Source organism: Phoxinus phoxinus (genome assembly GCF_949152265.1).
Source record: "Phoxinus phoxinus genome assembly, chromosome: 2".
Taxonomy (NCBI): Eukaryota; Metazoa; Chordata; class Actinopteri; order Cypriniformes; family Leuciscidae; genus Phoxinus; species Phoxinus phoxinus.
In genome coordinates, this window is record NC_136877.1 from 1,742,558 (window position 1) to 1,765,965 (window position 23,408).

The window sequence follows — 23,408 nt, forward strand, 5'->3', positions numbered from 1 at the left end:
ATTTACTCACCTTCAAGTTGTTTCAAACCTGTATGAGTTTCTTTCTTCTGTTGAACACAAAAGAATATATTTTGAAGAATGTCAGTAACCAGACAGTTGCTGGACCCCATTGACTTTCATAGTAGGAAAAAAAAAGATACTATGGAAGTCAATGGGACCTGGTAACTGTTTGGTTACTGACAATTTTCAAAATATCTTTCTTTGTGTTCATCAGAAGAAAGAAACTCATACAGCTTTGACACAACTTGAGGGTGAGTAAATGATGACAGAATTTTCATTTTTGGGTGAACTAAAATAATATTTGACGGTTACTGAAGTATATACATTTTTTTTTTTACCATGACTAGGCATGGTAAAAAAAAAAATGTATATACTTCAGTAACCGTCAAATATTATTTTAGTTTGTAATGCACAAGTTTCATGGAGATTATGTTGAAGGGACGCTGATGTAAATAAGGGGTGAAACTGATTAATCAAAAAACTTTTGTAAATATATACACGTCAAATAACTACACGTTTTCTTCTGCACTCCACACATTTCCATGTCTTCGGTACCCTGCTCAATTTAAGGCAAGACTTGTGAAAGTGCTTCCGCGTACATTGTCCAGATGTGCAGGTGATGTCATCTGTGTCAGAAGGTTTTCCACAGTAGCATCCCATTTCGGATGGCTGTTCAGTGGTTGTAGTGTGTGTAGTGTGTGTGGGAGTATGGCGTGGAGCTGTATACCATTTCCCCAGCAGTTCTGGTAGTACTCTAGTCTTGATGAATTCAACCACTTTGAGGTAAGCATTGTGGAAGAAAACAGGATCATACTTGATCCGCTGGATGAAAAACTCCTGCGGTGTCCATACAATAAAGTCACAGTAACTCACCATGGAAACATGCATCTGAACTTGCACTTGATACATGAACTTGTGGTCAGTCTTAAGCGCCATTGTCCCATCCTCTCTTATGCAGAGACAGAATGATGAATCTCTGCAGCTTTCGTTGAGTGAACGGTCCCTGCTGTTGAATGGGCATTTTATCTCCAGGACACCGTCACCATGGCAAGTGCATGTTACCATGCCGTCGGGTGATGCTCCAATCCAGGGTAGGTCTGGGTTGATGATGAATCCAGATGCTTTAACCTGGAATGTATACACAATATATAGATAAACAGTAAATAAATATTGATAGGCTGTACTTGTATTAATTGTTGAAAAACCTGGAAGTCTCCATGGTGATCTTGCATCATAGATGTATAGTGTGCCCTTGCTCTTTCCTCATTCACTTGACCCCATCTGACAAATTTAAATACAAACTGTATATTAAATTGTATTTGTCAGAATGACATTTACTGCCTATCAACATTTACCTTAATGTGTTGCACTCTGACCGCAAAACTGTCATAAATGCCTTTATGCTTCTAATTTGCTTGTAAACTGATTCTCCTCATTTACTTGTATTGAATGGCTAAAGAGGTTACATCATGGTAAGTAACCATGTTTAATTGTGCTTTATTCTATTTACCTTGTTGCCTCAGTGGAAAACTGAGAAGAGCGTGGATAGCAAATTCTTTTGATCAAGGATACCGGTCTGTTTGCTTTGGCTGCCTCGCAGAATACTGACCCTGTGACTCTCCCTGCCCTTTGATCAAACCATACCCTACTTTTACTTTGCTCCCTGGTCTCCTCCTCAACTACCAAACACTGGAGAAAGATTTGTTAGTTATTTAGTCAATTATCTAGATAGTCATGAATTTAAACTGCACAGGTAGAAATATTAGTTGTAATTAGTTGGTAACGTTTTTATACTTACCTGTTGATGTGTCAGATGTAGGTTATCAAAGACCTTGGCACTCTCAACCAGTAGCGTGGGCAAGTCCATCTCCAGCCAGGTGCTTGAATATATGTTTGACAAAGGAGTGGGCAAGTCCAGCTGCATCACCTTTGGCGTGTACCTGCAGTGGTGGAAGATGTATTCAGATATTTGACTTGAAAAAGTGATAGTCATCATTTACTCACCCTCAAGTTGTTCCAACCTTTTATACATTTCTTTCCTCTGCTGAACACAAAAGATGATATTTTAAATAATGCTGGTAACCAGACGGTTGACGGTAGCTACTGACTTCCATAGTATTTTTTTTCCCTACTATAAAAAGTCAATGAGTGCCATCATCTATTTGATTACAAACATTCTTTAAAATACATTTTTGTGTGCATATGCAAGATGTTGTAAGCATGATATTGTATATCAATTTATACAGGTTTGAAACAACTTGAGGGTGAGTAAATGATGACAGAATTTTCATATTTGAGTGAACTATCCCTTTAAAAAATACCATAGTAAAATATGTTGTGTCAGGTAAAACTGACACAAATCTCAGGTATATACTTCATTAAAGTATCATATGCATTATGTTATTGGATGCACTTATATTTTTATACAGTTATATTTCAACACGGTGTACCTGTGGGAGTGGCCCTCGATGACAGAAAGGATGGCACTTTTCTTTGGCTTTGACTCTTGCATTTCACTGTGATGAAGCATCTCAAAAAACACCCTGCACTCTTCATATGATGGTGTAATGTCAGGAAAACCAGGGCCTTGAACATGACGGGGCTCTTGTTTATGACAGAAACTGATGTTACGGATCTCTGCATATTGGACACCTCGGACAGACTCCATACTTGGCTGGGCCCATGCACAGGGCTTCTGGGTGCAAGCCTGCCCGTTATTGACATCAACAGAAGCCAAAACACAATACATTAGAGCTGCTGCATGAGAGCAAACCTCTCCTAAACCAGCCTTACAGGTGCAACGAGCCATGAGAACAGTCCCATCTTCCTGTACTGTTATCCAGGGGTGTGTTGGTGTTACACTGAGGCTTTGTGAATGCTTCACCTGGAAATTTAATAAAAGTAAAATTACTTTTAATTTTACATTATTATTGCATATTACAGGTTAGCTAGCTAAATTAAAACATGTAGTTTACAATTGGAACACGTATAACGTCATTCTAGACAGCTATCTATTTTTACATTACTAAACTTATGTATTGCTAAAATTACTAAATTTATATGTATGGCTGAATGATGTTGTTGTTACCTGCTTCAGTATGCTAAACTACTGCTCACTGTTTCTGCCTTAAATTAATACATTGTTTAAATTAATAGATTGTTTAAACATTTCTGAAATGCATAACTTGGACCCTTTTAAATTGTAATGTAGACCCATGCATTTTCTGTAAAGCTGCTTTGAAAATATATTGTCAAAAGCGCTTTACAAATAAATGAGAATTGAAAATAAAGGTGTCCAAACCTCACTAATAATACAGATGATGTGCTTTACCGACATTATTAGCAATTCAGTTCAGCAATGCAGCGATTACTCGTGTAACGTTAATATCACTTACCCGTCCTGTTATTAAGAACATTTTCTTCATCTCCAGATGATAGATTTTTGGATCATTAACCCATCCCGAAGTGAAGTAGAGGTAGGCTTCAGTGCTTTTAAATGCCTTGAGAGCTTCGCCGGTGTATGGAGAGGGATTGTGGACGAGGTAGATATAAATATCAGCAAACGTCAAATCTGGCAAGTTTTTACAAGACTTTAATGGAGTCAGCAGTTCGTTTGGCAGTAAATAAGGATCTATACCTAAAGTATCTATTTTATTTAAATACCGTTGCTTTTCGTCTGCAGTGAGGTGTGCTATTTTAGTGTGCGACATCTTTCCAATCACCATGGAGATACTACTCAATTTAACTCAAAGGTCCTAAAGATGGCGGCCACAACAAAAAAGTCACGTGACTGAAACCCATGAATAACCTTATATGGATTCCTATTCTGAACGTTTAACCTAATAATCGTCATCTGTTGTGGATTAGCAATCAAGACAAGTCTACATAAAGCACCTACAAGCGGAGGCACTGACAAAATGGCTGGGGAAAAAATAAAAAAATAGATACCTTTCAAAAAGATTACATTAAAGAGTGCCCTTACTTAACAGGGAGGACGATGAAGAGGTGGAGGAGGTGGAAGAGGAGGACGACGACTAAGATGGCATGGGACCACATGATGGCCAACCAAGAAATCGCCAATACATGGCTGGTTTTCCTGCACGTTATTGACAGATGTTTTTTGAATTCATCCAGTCTTTGAAGCATATTTTCCACATTACTTCTTTTATATATTTTGTTGTTAATTCATTTAATTTAGGTGTATATTTCTATCGTTTTCTTCCCTTTTTAATTATTTCATTTATAAATTCATGTAAAAAAAAAACGAGTAAAAGAAAGTGTACAATAAAGTACAATCAAAATATTATATTACTTACGTTGTAGTGTGTTAAATCTAGATAAAAGTGTAATCTGTCGGTTGTCCTGCAGGTGACCTCATAAATCTGTCTTCTTACGATGCACTTGGGGATGTACGATTACTCCAGAGCACTCGTAGTTCTACAGAGATTTTCAAGTGCTACTTAAGCTACGATGCTTTTGGGAAACAGACCATAATATTAAGATCAGTCGTACGATCGTTTTTACGATCAACTTAGGCTTACGATGCTTTTGGGAAACGCAGCCCAGGTCCATGACTATTACTCGGGAGAGGGCTCCCTCTGGTGGTCAGTTGAATAGGATTCAGCCTCAGCCATTACACACTCATGGGTTCCATTCCCAGGAAACACATAAGCTGATCATATGAATACCTGGGCTGTGTCCGAAACTGCATACTTCCCTACTTTAAAGTAAGTTTTTAATTGACCAGTAAAGTCGTTCTGGCTATTTTACGGTAATTTAGCGGGATTGCTGTGTGAAAGGGGCTAACGACTCTATTCTTTGTCCGGTAGAATCTGAATGCTGCGGATAACGACCCCACCGCGCCGCCGTACGACTCTCTCCTGGTGTTCGACTATGAAGGAGGCGGCTCAGACGCCGGTTCGATCAGCTCCCTCAACTCCTCCAGCTCAGGAGGAGACCAAGACTACGACTTCGACGATTAAGACTCTTTGTTTGTTTGTTTTTTTGGTTCATTTCTCTCTCTGCAAGAGATGGTTTAAAAGTGCAAAAATATGAGAATTTTTATACTTCGCTTTATGGTCTGGTGATTTGAATGTTTAAAGTTGGAACTGGAAAAATAGCACTGTTCACCTAGCCTGGGTTCCCCATGCTGCCTTGCGCGCAGCGCGATTTTATTCACGCTGCTAGGCAGCCTGGATTCCATGGACCAGATTTTCGAATCACAGAACAGGGAGGGAGCAGCAAGACGATGACGACGTCTATGCGACACACCGAAGCAGTTTGTTTATATCAACATGTGCACTGCAGATTTACCTTCTACCCTCATGTTTGTCTTGCACAAACGGCAATAGTCGCTGAACGCCATCGTGTACACATAAATCTATGAACCATCGTCTTCTTTCTCGTTGAATTTCTGTCGCTCTACATACGTCATCTGGTATAATTGAAACGACTGGCTATGAGCTACGTACAGGCGCATTTGATAGACAATCGTAGTGCCCAATAAACGGCTCTGGGCATTCGTTAACCACGCCTCAAATACGAGAAATACGAGAAACAATGGCAGTACGCATTTAACTTGTGCACACATTTAAGGATGACTTGAAACACACAAAGATGCATATAGAATATACAAGAATACAAACAATCATGCATGCTTGCACAGACCAACACTGATATTTTGGCCCTGTTTAGCCCGCTGCTGATAAGCATCCAGAGCGTTCATCTAACCAACCTGATTCCGCTCAAGAGATCAGTGGATAGAGCCCGCCGGGCCCCGTCCTCGGACTGTTTGCTGTTGCCCTTTTCTAAAGAAGAGTCCTTCTGCCTTTTGTTTTGAGCGTCGTCTTTAACGACTGGATTTCTGTTATTTGTCTGAAGAAGGAATTACTTTTGTTTTGGACTTCTCTCACCATTAAAAGAGACTGTTATTGTATCTTCGCTTTTGGGTCTTATCTTTCATTATAACAGAATAATCTGGCCAACATGGACCCAGCAAATGAGAGCCCTATTCAAGCAGCTGTTGAGATGCAAGGTGCCATGCTCGGCAGACATAATGAGGAGCTGACCGCCGCCCGTCGCGCGGTTGAAACGATGGCTGCTCAACTCGCAGATCGGTCTCTACAGGTCCATCAGCTCAGAAGTGTTCCTTCCAGGTCGTCGGAAGCCCCAGAGCCCAGAGTAAACAATCCCCCGTGCTATGCTGGTGAGCCCACTCAGTGTCGGTCGTTTCTCACACAATGTGGGGTTGTTTTCTCCCTTCAACCTACTACTTATGCCAGGGAGCGAGCCCGGGTGGCTTACGTCATCTCTCTCTTGACCGAACGTGCTCGTGAATGGGGGACCGCCGCCTGGGAGGTAATTCCACGGTAATTCCACTTCCTGCTCAGCTACTGTTCGGACGCTCTTGCTTACTGCTCCGCGCTTTGCTCTATCGCTTTTATATTTTTTATATTTTATCTTCTTTTATCAACTAATTTTAACCTCAGCAAATCAGCACAGTGCTCAAACGCTTGGATTACTACAAAAAAGCTGAATTATTTTATTCGACCAGCCTCCCACTGAAAGCTTACATTCCGGGGAAGAGAAAACACAACTGCATAAGGATAAGAGAAAATGCCTCTTCTGGAATCTACTTGCTGCACTAACTGCCACAGACTTTTACAAAGGATTGCAGTTCTTGAAACAAAGTTATTTGCGGGACCACCAAACCAGACGGAACACACAACAGAGCTCCGTCATGGACGCCCTCAGCATACAGCAGGTGAGCCCCATGAATCTACTGCTCCTCAACAGGCTATACTGAGTGTAGAGAAACAAGCCGATCGACTTACAAATCGATGGCACACACAGGGAGCGAGACCCAAAGGCACTCGAGACATCAGATTGTCACGAGTATCACATATTGCCGCAGTAGCATCCTCTACCCCAGATACGGCTCTGACAAGGATTGCAAACACTGGTCTCCTACCACCGCCTATACATCTTGAGAACAGATTTGAAGTATTAATGAATGTAAATGAGGAATCTCCAAACGTGATGAATGTGATCGAACACAGACTGGATAAGCCAGTAGCTAACACTGATGCTAACTTGCGCTCAAGGTCGAGCAGACAGCGGCACTCAGCGCAGAGCACAGCCGAGCACACGACTCTGATAGTAGGAGACTCCATTATCCGAAACACTAGTAGCAGGGATACAACTACGTGCTGCCTTCCACAAGCAACAATTTCTGATGTAAACAGGGAACTTGAGAACATTCTGATGAAACATAAGACTGCAAATCGACTCATCATTCATGTGGGGAAAAATGATATTCATAAAGAGCAGTCAGAACTCCTTAAGAAGGATTTCAATGAACTTCTTGAAACACTTAAAAGACTGAAAGTACAAACATTCATCAGTGGCCCACTCCCAGCAAGAGGAACAAACAGGTTTTCACGGTTGCTTGGGCTTAATACATGGCTCCAAAAAACCTGCAATATAAAAGGAGTGAACTTCATTGACAACTTCAATCTTTTCTGGAGTCAGAGGCAACTGTTCCAACAGGACGGACACCACCCAAACAAACTTGGTTCAAGAGTGCTAAAGGACAATATCTACTTCTCCCTCAATCATCCTTCTGCAGTGTGTGCCAATCCACTCAACCTGAATGGCACACACACACCTGGACACAGTATGAATGACCACAGGACTTCACTCCAGCACCTGAATGGACATGCGGTTGACACGTCACACAAGGACAATGATAACACCACTCAGCCACAACAACTTCTGCTCACGGACACAATCTCAGCTGAGCCCTGCCCACAGACAGACTGTGACATACTAGAACTGCTCCAAGATTCAACACCCAAGGACGACTTCCTGGAAAACAGCCAGGGAAACCAGGACAGCATATTACAGCCTCCGATAACACCAGAACAACAGCCCCTCTCACCAGACACGCTATCTCTATCTCCAGCATCTCCACTTCTGTGCTTCTCAGAGAGAATGGAAAAACTGGTCTATGCTGGAACCAAACTATCCCACTCTTTTGCAAGCCCTCAGATATCAACCAAAAAACGGCAGGCCCCAAAACCACCAAAGCCTGCGGGCCCCGCTCGCCCTCCCCCTCCTCCTGCAAGAGTTCTTCGGGCTCTGCCACAACGACAGGGGTCACACCCTCCTCCTTCTGCTCGAGGTGAACCAAAAACAACTGATACCAGCTCTCATTGATATGTGCTGGGTCCCCGCTATGATAACAGTAACTTTCTCAAATGTTTACAGAACAAGCGGGAACCCTGTGTGCCTGTATCTTTCTCCATTGCTGTTCGATTACATGATAGAAAGTCTAAGGCCTTCAAAAGCCGTACAGCAAACCCATCTAATCTGGTGCCTATTACACGCCAAACTAAGACTGCTGTGCGGACAAAAAGTAAGACTGTAAAGTTAGCACTCTTAAACATCTGCTCACTTAAAAATAAATCACTTCTAGTCAATGACTTAATAACCACATACAACCTGGATTTTATGTTTCTAAATGAAACTTGGCTAGAAGACAACTGCAGTGCAACTGTCCTCAATGAAACATCCCCTCCTAACTTCACTTTTATGAGTGTCTGCAGAACGGGTAGGAGAGGTGGGGGAGTAGCCGCTCTTTTTAAAGATGTCTATCCATGTAAGCAAATATCATTTGGTAATTACCCGTCTTTTGAATATCTGGGTATTGTGTTAAAAGGTGCTCCACGCATTTTACTAATCATTGTTTACAGGCCTCCAAAATACTCTTCAGCCTTTGCTGAGGATTTTACAGAACTGTTGTCAACCATTTCCTCAGAGTTTGACTGTTTTGCTATTGCCGGAGATTTCAACATCCACATAGACAATGCAGAAAACAATATGGCAAAAGAAATCAAAACTGTTTTAAAAACTTTTGATCTGACTCAGCATGTACATGGACCGACACACAATCGTGGACACACTCTAGATTTACTTATCAGTAAGGGTCTAAACATTTCATCGATTGTTATTAAGGATGTAGCACTGTCTGATCATTTCTGTATTTTCTTTGATATATTGATCTCTCCTGCCATTGAAGCTAGATCTGTGTCTGTCAAGAAGAGATGCTTAAATGAGAACACTAGTGTACTATTTATGAAGGCTATATCTTTAACACCAAGCATATCTGCTGACTCTGTTGATTTTCTCCTTGATTCTTTTAACTCAAAAGTTAAAAGTGTAATTGATGATATTGCTCCTGTGAAGGTCAGGAAGAGTGGTAGACAAAAGGCACCATGGAGAAACTCAACAGCAGTGCAAAATATGAAAAGACAATGCAGAAAAGCAGAGCGCATGTGGCGGAAGACAAAACTTGTAGTCCATTATAACATCTACAAAGACACCATCCATGCTTTCAATATGGAACTAGGCAAAGCTAGACAGACTTTCTTCTCAAATATTATTAACAGCAACTTAAACAACACACGCACTCTTTTTGCTACTGTTGAGAGATTAACAAACCCCCCGAGCCAGATTCCCAGTGAAATGCTCTCAGACAGCAAGTGCAGTGAGTTCGCTTCTTTCTTCTCTGAGAAAATCAATAATATCAGAAAGGTGATCAGCACATCCCTGAGTTGCACTGGGGTCAGACAGATCAGACCACAACCTGAGAAAGTAGTTACTATGTCTGATTTCAAAGAAATTGATGGCAAAATTTTGGAAGAAACCGTACAGCACCTTAAAACATCAACCTGCGCCCTTGACGCTCTTCCCACATCTTTCTTCAAAAGTGTGTTAAACAGCTTAGAAGCAGATCTCCTAGAAGTGGTAAATGCCTCACTTCTCTCTGGAAGTTTTCCAAACTCCCTGAAAACTGCAGTTGTCAAACCCCTCCTAAAAAAGAGTAATCTTGATAAGACTATATTAAGCAATTATAGACCGATCTCAAATCTTCCTTTCATTGGCAAGATCATTGAAAAAGTTGTTTTCAATCAGCTGAACAAATTCTTAAGCTCGAATGGATACTTTGACAATTTTCAATCTGGTTTCCGATCGCATCACAGCACAGAGACAGCGCTCATAAAGATAATTAACGATATTCGCTTAAATACTGATACAGGCAAATTATCAGTGTTGGTACTGCTCGACCTCAGTGCTGCATTTGACACTGTTGATCACAACATACTTCTTGACAGGCTGGAAAACTGGGTGGGTCTTTCTGGGATAGTCCTAAAATGGTTCAGGTCATACTTAGAAGCGAGAGGTTATTATGTGAGTATAGGAGACCATAAGTCTGAGTGGACATCCATGACATGCGGAGTTCCTCAAGGCTCAATTCTTGCGCCACTCCTATTCAACCTGTACATGCTTCCAATGAGCCAAATAATGAGAAAGAACCAAATCTCTTACCACAGCTATGCAGACGACACACAGATCTATTTAGCCCTATCGCCAAACGATTACAGCCCCATTGACTCCCTGTTCCAATGCATTGATGAAGTAAACAGCTGGATGTGCCAAAACTTTCTTCAGTTAAACAAAGACAAAACTGAAGTCATTGCGTTTGGAAACAAAGATGAAGTTCTCAAGGTGAACGCATACCTTCACTCTAGAGGTCAAACAACTAAAAATCAAGTCAGGAATCTTGGTGTGTCTCTAGAGTCAGACCTTAGCTTTAGTAGTCATGTCAAAGCAATAACTAAATCGGCATACTATCATCTAAAAAATATTGCAAGAATTAGATGCTTTGTTTCCAGTCAAGACTTAGAGAAAATTGTGCATGCTTTCATCACCAGCAGGGTGGATTATTGTAATGGACTCCTCACTGGCCTTCCCAAAAAGACCATAAGACAGTTGCAGCTCGTACAGAACGCTGCCGCCAGGATCCTGAGCAGAACCAGAAAATATGAACATATCACACCAGTCCTCAGGTCTTTACACTGGCTCCCAGTCACATTTAGGATTGATTTTAAAGTATTATTACTGGTATATAAATCATTTAATGGCCTAGGACCTCAATACATTGCAGATATGCTCACTGAATATAAACCCAACAGATCACTGAGATCATTAGGATCACATCAACTAGAAATACCAAGGGTTCACTCAAAGCAAGGAGAGTCCGCTTTTAGCTATTATGCCAGCCGCAGCTGGAACCAGCTTCCAGAAGAGATCAGGTGTGCTCCTACAGTAGCCACATTCAAATCCAGACTCAAAACACATCTGTTTAACATTGCATTTACTGAATGAGCACTGTGCCACTGTTCGTCCGACTGTTTGCACTGTATTTTATTTTATTTTATTTTTATTTTTTTACTCTAAACTGTTTTAATTATTCTTATTTCTTTTGATTATTTTAATTTCTTCTATGTAAAGCACTTTGAATTACCATTGTGTATGAAATGTGCTATATAAATAAACTTGCCTTGCCTTGCCTTGCCTTGCTCCGCTCGTGGGGAGGAGGCTTCCCGCATCCTTTCCTCTCTTCGCCAGGGGAGACGGACTGTTGTGGATTATTCCATTGAGTTTCGCACCTTGTCGACCACTTGTGGATGGAATGAGCCAGCGCTAGTCGCGCGTTTCTTAGAGGGACTAAGTGCCAGCATCAAGGATGAAGTTATTGCTCGCGAACTTCCTACCCGTCTTGACTCGCTGATCGACCTGGCCATCCGTGTAGAGAAGCGTTTTTTTCGCCTCTCAATCAGCCGTGTCATCCGTCTCCACTACCCTTTCTGCCAACTCTGAGCTGGAGCCCATGCAACTCGGTGGTCTCCGCATTTCCACCAAGGAAAGGGAACGCCGCGTCAACAATCGCCTGTGCATGTATTGCGGGGCGGCCAACCATTATGTATCTGCTTGCCCAGTAAAAGCCAACGCTTGCCAGTAGAGGAGGGGTTACTGGCGAGCGCTACTTCTCTGATCTCTCCATCCAAGTCATGCACCATCATTCCCATTACCCTGCACTGGTCTGGTTCCTCCGTTTCTTGTAACGCTTTGATAGACTCTGGTGCCGAAGGGAATTTCCTTGACGAAGCTTGGGCGCGCAAACAAGGTATTCCCCTGAGGAGACGCGAGGAGACCACTCCCCTTTATGCCCTAGATGGTAGTTCCCTTCCTAGGGTTCATCTGCGGTCCATTCCCCTATCTCTCACTGTGTCAGGCAACCACCACGAGACTCTTTTCTCTTTTAGTTTTTCAATCTCCCTATTCCCCAGTAGTACTAGGACACCCCTGGCTAGTTAAACATAACCCCCACATTAACTGGTCTAATAGTAGTATTCTCTCATGGAATCTGTCTTGTCATGTCGAGTGTTTATTGTCTGCTAATCCTCCTGTGTCCACTGTCTCTTTGTTTCAGGAGGAGCCGGGTGATTTGACTGGGGTTCCGGAGGAATATCATGATTTGCGGGCGGTTTTCAGCCGGTCTCGGGCCACTTCTCTCCCCCCTCACCGTCCCTACGATTGCAGTATTGATCTCCGTCCCGGTACTACTCTGCCCCGCGGAGGGTTTTTCTCCTTGTCTGCTCCCGAGCGCGATGCGTTAAAGAAATATCTCTCTGAATCTCTCAACGCCGGTACTATAGTTGCTTCCTCTTGTCTGGCTGGCGCAGGTTTTTTCTTTGTTAAAAAGAAGGACGGCTCTTTGCGCCCTTGTATAGACTACAGGGGGCTCAATGACATAACCATTAAGAATCGCTATCCCTTACCGCTTATGTCATCTGCCTTTGAGTTGTTACAAGGGGCAAAGGTTTTCACTAAATTGGATCTGCGCAACGCCTACCATCTTCTCCGCATCAAAGAGGGGGACGAGTGGAAGACTGCGTTTAACACTCCGTTAGGTCACTTCGAATATCGGGTTCTTCCGTTCGGGCTGGTCAACGCCCCCACTGTTTTTCAAGCTTTAATCAATGACGTCCTCAGAGATATGCTCAATATTTTCGTCTTTGTGTATCTTGACGACATATTGATCTTCTCTCCCTCTCTCCAGGTTCACGTACAGCACGTACGCCGGGTCCTTCAGCGTCTCCTAGAGAATCGTCTTTTTGTTAAGGCTGAGAAATGTTCTTTTCACGCACGGTCGGTTACTTTTCTCGGTTCTGTAGTTTCGGCAGAGGGCATCAGTATGGACCCCACTAAAGTTCAGGCGGTCACTGATTGGCCAGTTCCTGACTCTCGTGTGGCGCTTCAGCGATTTCTTGGTTTTTCGAATTTCTATCGCTGTTTCATACGTAACTTTAGTCAAGTAGCTGCGCCCCTTACCGCCCTCACGTCAGTCAAGTCGTGCTTTAAATGGTCTAAGTCTGCCCAAGAGGCTTTTGATCATTTAAAGTCTTTGTTTACCTCCGCTCCTATTCTTGTGACGCCAGATGTTACGAGGCAATTTATAGTCGAGGTTGACGCGTCTGAGGTGGGGGTCGGAGCCATCCTTTCCCAGCGCTCTTCTACTGACGACAAGGTTCACCCTTGCGCTTTTTTTTCCCATCGACTCTCCCCCGCGGAACGCAATTACGATGTCGGTAATCGTGAACTGCTCGCCATCCGTTTGGCTTTGGGGGAATGGCGGCAGTGGTTAGAGGGGTCTACAGTTCCATTTGTTGTCTGGACGGACCATAAGAACCTAGAATACATCCGCTCCGCCAAGCGACTAAACGCACGTCAGGCTCGCTGGGCTTTGTTTTTCGGTCGTTTCGATTTCACTATTTCGTTTCGTCCAGGCTCTAAGAACATTAAACCCGACTCTCTCTCTCGCCTCTTTGATTCCACAGACGCTCCCCCGACCCCTGAAGGGGTCATTTCGTCTGGTCGAGTAATTGGTGGAGCTATCTGGGGAATCGAGAGATTAGTTAAACGCGCTCTGTCCCGTCGTTCCACGCAATGTTCCTAGGAATCTTCTGTTTGTACCCGTTACGGCGCGCTTAGCGGTGTGTTGTGTGTATATGTGAGTGTGTATGTAGTAGTTTTGAGTTTTCAAAGTTGTATGGACATTACTTTGTGTACGCTGGGCTGGGGACGCGCTGATTTTTCAACTTGATAAACTGATTGCTGTTTGATCACGATTTCTATGAGCCGTGCAGGGCTGGGGATAACCACTGGAGTTTAGTGTAGTGACGTTTTGGAGTTTTACTTGTGTATCGCCATTTGTCCTAGTGGGGGCGTACTGAGTAAATTTATTGAACTTCTTTAAATTCTTATTTACATAATGGTTATATTTTTCTAAATTGAAATGTCAAAGTGATGTTTTTCCATAAAGTTATATGTTGTGTTTTTTGTGTGTACGTTTTCTGAATCACATGTACGCATATTTGAGAAATTACTGTTTTTAACACAACATTTACACTGCAAGTGTTAATGCACAGATCTAATCTTCAGATTTTTTTTTCTGTTTATGTTAGGCCTATATTGTATCCAATATCGGTGTTTATATTAATCCCCGCCCAAAATGTAGGCTACCGTCGGAGATCCTGGTTGACCCTCTAGTTTCAAATGGCCGTGCTTTATAGCCAATATCATTTATTTACATAATTCACGTCGGGTGGTACCATGATTATATGCCAGCATGCCCTAGTGGAAAAAAACCTATACCAAAATGTATTTAAAATACATTTATTTCATACTCCGTCCATTAACATATTTACTGACATATCACTTGAGAATGGCTGATTTAAATATTATTATTATACTTTTTTTGGAGCACTTCTTAATTACACAATGCACATTTATTCTTTGTCACGGATACACCAGGTTCCATCTAAGCAAGGTATGCATTGTTTGAAATATAATTATAATTGAAATATAATAACAAACTGTTGGGACACTGTTTAGAAAGTCCATAGACCTGTGTCAACAGCCCTACAACCTAACGTCCCAATCACAACTGCCAATCATGTTAAAAACAGCTTCACTGTGAATTTAAAATTTCGTTTTAAACTTATGTTTTTACGCGAGTCAGTTGCACTCTTGATGCGCGAATGGACACAAAGTGGTCAAGCGTGTACTGATCCACTGGTCCGACACGAATGTCGCGTGGTGTCGCGACGCCTCCCCACATTTGTACGCTGATGGGCGTTCCTCTAGTTTACCGCCATAGCGGTAAACTAGAGGAACGCCCATCGCTAGTTTTGAGCCAGCGGCCAGTCTAGAACAAAGGACCCGCGAGACTTTCCCCCGTCTCCATGTGCTTGCTTCTATTGGATAGCCGCGTGGCGTTCAACGGAATTAATTTGCATAAAGATGGGCATCATTTTCTCAGCAATAATCTGTTTACAAGTAGAAACAGTCACCTTGTAGGTCAACATTTTTCCTGAATGAAAGATGTACAAACTCTGGATCCTCAGTTTATTCTTAAGCACCTTTATATGAAGTTCACTTCCGGCGCTACTCTCCGCCTCCTCTGACATTAGTCAAGTCAAGTCAAGTCTCAAGTCAAGTCATTATAATGTGGAATTGGTCCATCAATCAAAAATGTCATGTGCATACCTGCATATGTGATCTGCTATATCAAGTTTCTGAACTTATAGAAGATACAGGGATAAATGTAGAGGTATTCCTGTGCAGACAATCCCCTTTCTCTGATGAGGTTTTCCAATTACAATTACTATTTAAAATTCACCTCCTCAATAATAGCATTAATGGATAATGTGATATAAAATTGAAGAGTAATATAAGAGTGTATATAGGCTACAATTAAATTTGGATATAATACGTTCAAAATGCCCTCCCGCAATGTACAGTAAATGTGGGTCAAAACAAAGGGTAAAAATATCCGTTTTTTGTTGTTGTCAAAAACCAAGATCGTGTGGTAATTTAATTTTCAACTGAATCCCAGACACTCAATTTACAAGAAGAGATCAATTCATTTTTGACCGGCGCCGAGTCCCGTAGCTGTTGCGCTTCGCTGTAATTTGCATTTTAAAGATGTAGGCTACACTTTTATTACTGAAATACTGGAAAGTATTTAATACGACTGAGCACGTGAGGAACGCACTCCCGGGTTCGTATGATCACAAAACCTTCCGTGAATAAATCACCATCCGCAATGCATGAATTTTATCATGACTTGCCATATTTATTTTTACAGACGTCCACATGAGAAACAACTACCGTCCGAATTATCAACACCCATCTTTGTACGCTATTATTTATTCTCGTCAAAACAAAAACAAAAAAAACTTCTGTGTATTCATGTGTGCCTGTATAGACACTGGCTTTAGCCTACATGTTAAAAACAAACAAATAAAGAGATAAATAAATCTAGTTTGGTTACACTTACAGCTTATGAATAATCACATAGGCTAGGCTACTAATACCTGAATCATTAACTTTGTTTATATCCTATTTTGCGTTTAAGGTGAGACTCGAACCTGCGAAATTTGGGTTAAAAGTCTGATTCTCTAACACTAGGCCACAACTGCCCACAGTAACTCCAGAAATAATATGAAAGTGTAAATTCATACATTTACTAACAAACACCTGCTAGCATGTAAAGTTGTTATTCACTCATGAGTTCACGTGACTCTCAGTTCTTGAGTAGTGCATGCTTAGACTCATTAGTTTGTGCTGAAGAAATGATTAATTCAGATATTAGTACATGATTATTCAGGCTGTTATTGTAACGTGTTACTACACTTGTTCTGTATCGATAGACCACACTCTTTATTTTACAGGTTGTGAAAGTTTGCTGTGTTGGAGACAGCTTTTGGTATCACTGCGCAATGTGACGTCGTAGTGACGTCTTTTCCATGTAATTTTTGGACGTCCAATTTTCGTCCATTTATGGGGTGGTTTTGTAACGCCAGGCGACGTCTTTTTTCAACGTCTACCTCACGTCTAATGTTGACGTCGGCGGGACCTCCATGTAAGGGCTATTTATAGTCCAAAAGTGGTCGTTTGTGGACGTCTTTTCAACATAAAATTTTGACTTATTTAACACGTCATTTTTATACAACTTATATGTAGTCCTATGTTTCAAGAGGGTGGATGACATGTTTTCTGTATCATGTATTCATTTTCCTGTAACTTTGTTTGGCTCAGCAGTTTGAACTGGAAATGCATTACACCTTTGTATGTTTATCACCTGCTGCTGAGACAATCAAATGGAGTTTTTGGAAAATGATCTTGAACAGTATGCCACCTTCTGAAATAGAACTAGATAATTTTCCAAAAACTCCATTTGATTGTCTCAGCAGCAGGTGATAACTTGAGACACATAGTGTAATGCATTTCCAGTTCAAACTAGCTGCTGAGTCAAACTAAGCTACAGGAAAATCAACTGGCACAGAAAACATGTCCTCCACCATCTGGGAAACATGGGACTACTACATACATACAACAGTATAGTTATACACATTCAAATAAATCACAATTCAATATCGCTTTTTCAAACTTTATTAAAAAAAAAAAACAATATGCCCTGAATGGCATCAAACAAAGACAATGTATTGGACTACTTTAAACTATTTTAATTCTCATCACGGCATAGGCTCATCAGGGCATTGCGAATCCTCCACCTCCTATTCTCTGTGGCGCGTGCTTGAGGTGCTCAGACACGTTCCCCTTGATGAACTCCTCAGTGGCTGCATTATCGCTTTTCATGATCCCCTCTGCACAAGCAGAAATAGAAATGACTCAAATATATTCAAAGGCAATCTGCAGTCATACACTTACACATGTGTAAGCAAAAATATATTTCCTGTGCATCCACTACTGGATTAATGCAAAGCCATCTCCCACAACTGTTAACTGTAACAATTAGGCTGTCTACAAGACTAAGCAGACTGGATTTTTTTTTAGAAAGCTTACATTGTTTAATGTGTGCATTAGAATGTTAACAGTGTTTTAATCAGCCTGTTGTGCTTAGTGCAATTTACAAAAGCTGGTTCTGTGCTTGGAAACATATTGGACTCCATAGAAATTACTATTGAGAAAAGTTTTGCACAAAAAGTTTTTTTTATATTCTGGATAATACAACACAATTATATATTACAGTATATAATTGCATAACAACATATTACATGTTATACTTGTCAGAGAGCAGACTGTTCAGTTGGAGGCTGCTTCAGCTTCAAAGTAATAAGGACTGCCACAGGAAGTCATTCTTGTAATAAATGACTCACCTTTGTGCCATGAGAGGAGAACAATATTTTGAGAATTGTGACTATTTACCATCTTTTACTTTCAACTTTGCTTTTGTTTCTGTCTTAATGCTGTAACACCTCTTGTGGATGAATAGTCTATAATTGGCATTGCTTTTTTTTTTTTTTAAGTCAGAAGGGAAGGAAATGTTTTGTCCAAAGTTATTATTTATAGACTGGTCAACATGAAACTTGGGCTTACCTTGTATTGCTCTATAAATCTTTGTACCCTCTAAAGGGCGCTTCCCCCTTTTCCCCTTGCCCTTCAAATTAAATTGGGCCATGAGGCTGTTGGTAAAGAGGCTAAAGAAAAATACATTGCAATAAATTAATGTGAAGGATATACAGTGCTATGCATAAGTTTAGACACCCATGCTAAAGTTTCCTAAAAAGATGAATAAAAAAAATAATCTTTTGGAAATTGATCTTAATGCCTTAATAAAAAAAATGAGGAAAAGTCCAACCTTTAAGGACACCATTTTTCTTTGTGAATGAATATGTATAAATAAATGTTCTTCCTTAAAATACAGGGTGCATAAGCCAGGACACCCCTATGTTAAATTTCCATAGAGGCAGGCAGATTTTTATTTTTAAAGGCCAGTTATTTCATGGATGCAGGATACTATGATCCTGATAAAGTTCCCTTAGCCTCTGGAATTAAAATCACCCCACATCATCACACACACGTCACCCTTACCTAGATATTGGCTTGGGGTACTGTCCATAAGATCATCTCTCAATCCAAATCAAACCAGCTATTAGGCGAACTGAAATAAAACCATGCCAATCTCTAGGAATGGTGACGTGTGTGTGATGATGTGGGGTGATTTTAATTCCAGAGGCTAAGGGAACCATGAAATAACTGGCCTTTAAAAATATAAATCTGCCTGCCTCTATGGGAATTTAACATAGGGGTGTCCTGACTTATGCACCCTGTATTTTAAGGAAGAACATTTATTTATTTACAATACATTATTCGTTCACAAAGAAAAATGGTGTCCTTAAAGGTTGAACTTTTCCTCTTTTTTAATTAAGGCATTACGATCAATTTCCAAAAGATGATTTTGTTTATTCCTCTTTTTAGACAACTTTAGCATGGGTGTCTAAACTTAGGCATAACACTGTATGTAGGAACAACATTTCATATGCAATTAACCCTTTACACTACTTGATCAGTGTCGCCTAGGGTGGTCCTGCTTTCATCCCTCTACTTTTTCTTTGTCAAGCACAGTTGGTCTATCTCACAATGCATTTGGTTGTGAACTTGTATTTTCATTTAATTTTCACCTATTCGGACATGCTCAGATAGAAGCCAAATGAGAACATGCAAAAAAATATTGTAGATACCTGTCCAAAACTTTGTGGGCACAGTCCTTGGTGTTCCACCCACCAATTCTGGAAATTTGCAGCACCTGTTGGAATAAGTCCATAATAAACTTGACTGTCACTTCCCAGAGGGATCTAACAGTGTGCGAGTGCACTGTATTATTTTATTCTAGGCTATCCATTACTTTAAGACTTGTAAAACCTACCAGGGTATCAAAGGCCTGTGCATCAGAGAGGCTTTGCTCCTGTAAGTCAAAGTCCTCCATGGTGTCCATCCTCTCTAAATGGACAGCTGAAGAGGCAGGCTGCGTTTCCTTGAGGCGATGGCGGATGTCGACCAGTGGGCTCAGGACCTTTTTCTGGAACACTGAAATAAACACATTTGTTGATTACAATGCTCCAATTAGAATAGCAAGGGTAGCTAGCTCACAATTGTTTTTGTAATCAGCTTCAGTGTTTGTTATTAGTACAGCAGTGTTGGAGAAAGAAACAAAAGTCCAAAGAAATGTAATCATCTGACATGATAGAAACCAAGCCACGGCTATAATTGAAAAGTGGTTTCTGTGGACAGAGAGAACAGTGCAGGAAGAGAGAAGGTGGTACTATTAAAAATGCCTTCTCCACTGCCAATAGATCAATACTTACCACCGCAAGGCAATGGAAAGTTCCATCTCCCAGTCTCAGTCACTGCATCTGCACCACAAAAAAATCTGTTTTAGAATTTATCAAATAATGAAACTTAACAGATTTATTAGAAAAATCTGCAATATTATAATGATTAGAGGAACATCTATAAAACTTGCTGAACTGCAAAGTACTTAGATGAAAACTGCTTCCTTAATTGTGAAAAAGAAAAGAAAAAAAAAGCTAAATAATCATAATTGAGCGCAGTATAAACACAGCTGACAACTCACCTAGCCTGTCATGGCGGCTGAGATCACTGCGCTGTGCTCTTTCATCATGTCTGGACCTGGCCGAGGGACTGGGGGCATTGCTACGGGATCGGTCATTACATCTCACTCCTTAGAGCACATGAAAGACAAAAAAAATGGGTTACACACCTTAAAGTTTTCATTCTCCATCACCCAAAAGTTACAGGATTAGTTCAATATAAAGAAAAAAAATCCTTAGAATTTACTCACCAAGATGTCCATGTATGTCTTTCTTCAGTCAAAAAAGAAATTAAGGTTTTTCAGGAAAACTTTCCAGGATTTTTATCCATTTAATGGACTTCAATGACAACCAACTATTGAAATGTTCAATGAAGGTTTAAATGTCTGTTTCAATACAGCTTCAAAGTCTCTACACGATCCCAGTCGAGAAATAAGGGTCTTATTCAGCGTCATTTTCACACAAAAAACACTTTTTAACCACCAATGCCTGTCTTGTACATCTCAGAGATGCGCCATGCATTGCGTCATCACGTTGGTAAGGTCAGGCGTCAACATCATCTAAGTTATTTGTCTGTGAAATATGCCAATTCATTTTCTTCTCCAACTTCGAAATTATTCAACATCTTTGTTTTAATTTATTATTATTTGATTTTTTTCATAACCTTTCCAACATGATGATGTAATGCGTGACACATCTCAGAGATGGTACAAGACAGGCATGTGTGCTTAAAAAGAATAAATATAATCTTTTTTTTAGAAAATGGCAAATTGTTTAGCTAGATAAGACCCTTATTTCTCGACTGGGATCATGTAAAGACTTTGAAGCTGTATTGAAACAGACATTTGAACCTTCATTGAACATTTAAATAGTTGGTTGTCATTGAAGTCCCATTAAATGGATAAAAATCCTGGAATGTTTTCCTCAAAAACCTTAATTTTTTTTCGACTAATGACAGACAGACATGGACATCTTGGATGACATGGGGGTGAGTAAATTATCAGGTCATTTTTATTTGAAAGTGAACTAATCCTTTAAGTGTTGCAGTGTTATATAGCTTCTAGAGCATAACGTTATACAAGCACATTAGGAGTTTGTATGACCCTGTACCGTGGTAAAAAAAAAAAAAAAAAAAATCATAATATCTGACAATATTAGAAATTTGAATGTTATGGAAAAAGCCCCTAAAACAGCCAAAACGAGTTAGCTTGATTTAAAGGTAGCAGCTAACTGGCGTTAACGTTAGTTACGGTAGCAAAAAGCTAACGTTAGTCAGTCAGAACTCCATGCCATGCTGCTATCGGTAACGTATACGTGCAGTTGTGTCCCAAATTGTTCAAATAGACATGTTATCTTGTGTACAGCTAAAATAAGATCGAAACTGAACATGAACCATGAGCAGCAAGCTAATGTAAAACGAAAAAATGCGTGCTGTGCATGCTAACGCCCTTGACCATTCGCAGCTTTATTGTAAGACAATAACGCCAAAGACTATACGTACACATGGACATTGAAATAATTATGCTGACCGAACTTACCTTCAATTTCGAGGAAACGGGTTCATATTGTATAATATATACAGTCATGGCCAAAATTGTTGGCACCCCTGGTAAATATGATCAAAACTGGCTGTAAAAAATAAATCTGCATTGTTTATCCTTTTGATCTTTCATTCAAAAATTTGCCAAAATTCTAACCTTTCATTGAAGCAAGAGAATTGAAAGTGGGGCTAAATCACATTATGAAATAAATGTTTTTCTCCAAAACATGTTGGCCACAATTATTGACACCCTTTTATTAAATACTTTTTGCAACCTCCTTTTGCCAAGATAACAGCTCTGAGTTTTCTCCTATAATGCCGGATGAGTTTGGAGAACACCTGACAAGAGATCAGAGCCCATTCCTCCATACAGAATCTCTCCAGATCCTGCAGATTCCCAGATCCATGTTAGTGCTTCTTCTCTTCAGTTCAGCCCACTCATCTTCTATAGGGTTCAGGCCAGGGACTGGGATGGCCATTGCAGATCTTGGTTTTGTGCTCAGTGACCCATTTTTGTTTTGATTTTGATATTTGTTTTTGGATCACTGTCCTGTTGGAAGATCCAAACATGGCCCGTTATAAGATTTCTAGCACAGTCTGTTAGGTTTCGATTTTTTATCTGTTGGTATTTGATCCAATCCATGATGCCATGTATCTGAACAAGATGTCCAGGACCTCAGGCAGAAAATTAGGCCCACAGCAGTAAAGATACAGCAGAGTATTTCATTTTACACATGGGGTACTTTTTTATCCCTGTGTGCACCAAACCCATCTTAAGTGTTTGCTGCCAAAAAAGCTATTTTTGTGGTTCCTCTGTCCATAGAACTTTTGAAAAGTACCTGACAAAACTGGCACTTCAAACGGGACGGGTTCTATGGTCAGATGAAACAAAAAAATAGCTTTTTTGGCAGCAAACACGTAAGATTGGTTTGGTGCACACAGGGATAAAAAAGTACCCCATGTGTAAAATGAAATACTCTGCTGTATCTTTACTGCTGTGGGCCTAATTTTCTGCCTGAGGTCCTGGACATCTTGTTCAGATACATGGCATCATGGATTGGATCAAATACCAACAGATAAAAAATCGAAACCTAACAGACGGGGCTAGAAATCTTATAACGGGCCATGTTTGGATCTTCCAACAGGACAGTGATCCAAAAACAAATATCAAAATCAAAACAAAAATGGGTCACTGAGCACAAAACCAAGATCTGCAATGGCCATCCCAGTCCCTGGCCTGAACCCTATAGAAAATGAGTGGGCTGAACTGAAGAGAAGAAGCGCCAACATGGATCTGGGAATCTGAAGGATCTGGAGAGATTCTGTACGGAGGAATGGTCTCTGATCTCTTGTCAGGTGTTCTCCAAACTCATCCGGCATTATAGGAGAAGACTCAGAGCTGTTATCTTGGCAAAAGGAGGTTGCAAAAAGTATTTAATAAAAGGGTGTCAATAATTGTGGCCAACATGTTTTGGAGAAAAACATTTATTTCATAATGTGATTTAGTCCCACTTTCAATTCTCTTGCTTCAATGAAAGGTT

At 40.6% G+C, this 23,408-nt stretch overlaps 1 protein-coding gene and 1 long non-coding RNA gene across 4 annotated transcripts; both read right to left on the reverse strand.

The window, feature by feature from the left end:
• Positions 1 to 389: 389 nt before the first annotated feature.
• On the reverse strand, positions 390 to 3,717 carry LOC306988409 (uncharacterized protein). Of its 3 annotated transcripts, XR_013795394.1 has the most exons (5): positions 3,396 to 3,717; positions 2,451 to 2,884; positions 1,799 to 1,940; positions 1,206 to 1,281; positions 390 to 1,128 (listed from the first exon to the last, which is right to left on the reverse strand). XR_013795394.1 is itself a non-coding variant. In XM_079593383.1 (4 exons), exons 1-4 carry the CDS (start codon positions 3,708 to 3,710, stop codon positions 502 to 504), a joined length of 1,518 nt encoding a protein of 505 aa, XP_079449509.1. In that variant the 5' UTR covers positions 3,711 to 3,717; the 3' UTR covers positions 390 to 501. The 3 variants fall into 3 exon arrangements, 2 of the variants coding, with proteins under 2 accessions (XP_079449509.1, XP_079449510.1); XM_079593383.1 differs by lacking the exon at positions 1,206 to 1,281; XM_079593384.1 differs by having other exon boundaries at positions 390 to 1,281.
• Positions 3,718 to 17,354: 13,637 nt separating this feature from the next.
• LOC306991228 lies at positions 17,355 to 20,193 on the reverse strand. The gene is made up of 4 exons (XR_013796057.1): positions 20,082 to 20,193; positions 19,643 to 19,803; positions 19,458 to 19,522; positions 17,355 to 17,579 (listed from the first exon to the last, which is right to left on the reverse strand). It is a non-coding gene; the product is annotated as an uncharacterized lncRNA (long non-coding RNA).
• Between the last annotated feature and the right edge of the window lie 3,215 nt (positions 20,194 to 23,408).

What these genes read in the sequence shown, in the direction of transcription:
- LOC306988409 (XM_079593383.1), bottom strand. Translation starts at nt 3,710, where the DNA reads ATGTCGCACACTAAAATAGCACACCTCACTGCAGACGAAAAGCAACGG. An exon ending in TGTTCTTAATAACAGGACGG is followed by an intron (nt 2,885 to 3,395) that starts GTAAGTGATATT and finishes TTAAATTTCCAG; the next exon opens with GTGAAGCATTCACAAAGCCT. An exon ending in ATCGAGGGCCACTCCCACAG is followed by an intron (nt 1,941 to 2,450) that starts GTACACCGTGTT and finishes CCACCACTGCAG; the next exon opens with GTACACGCCAAAGGTGATGC.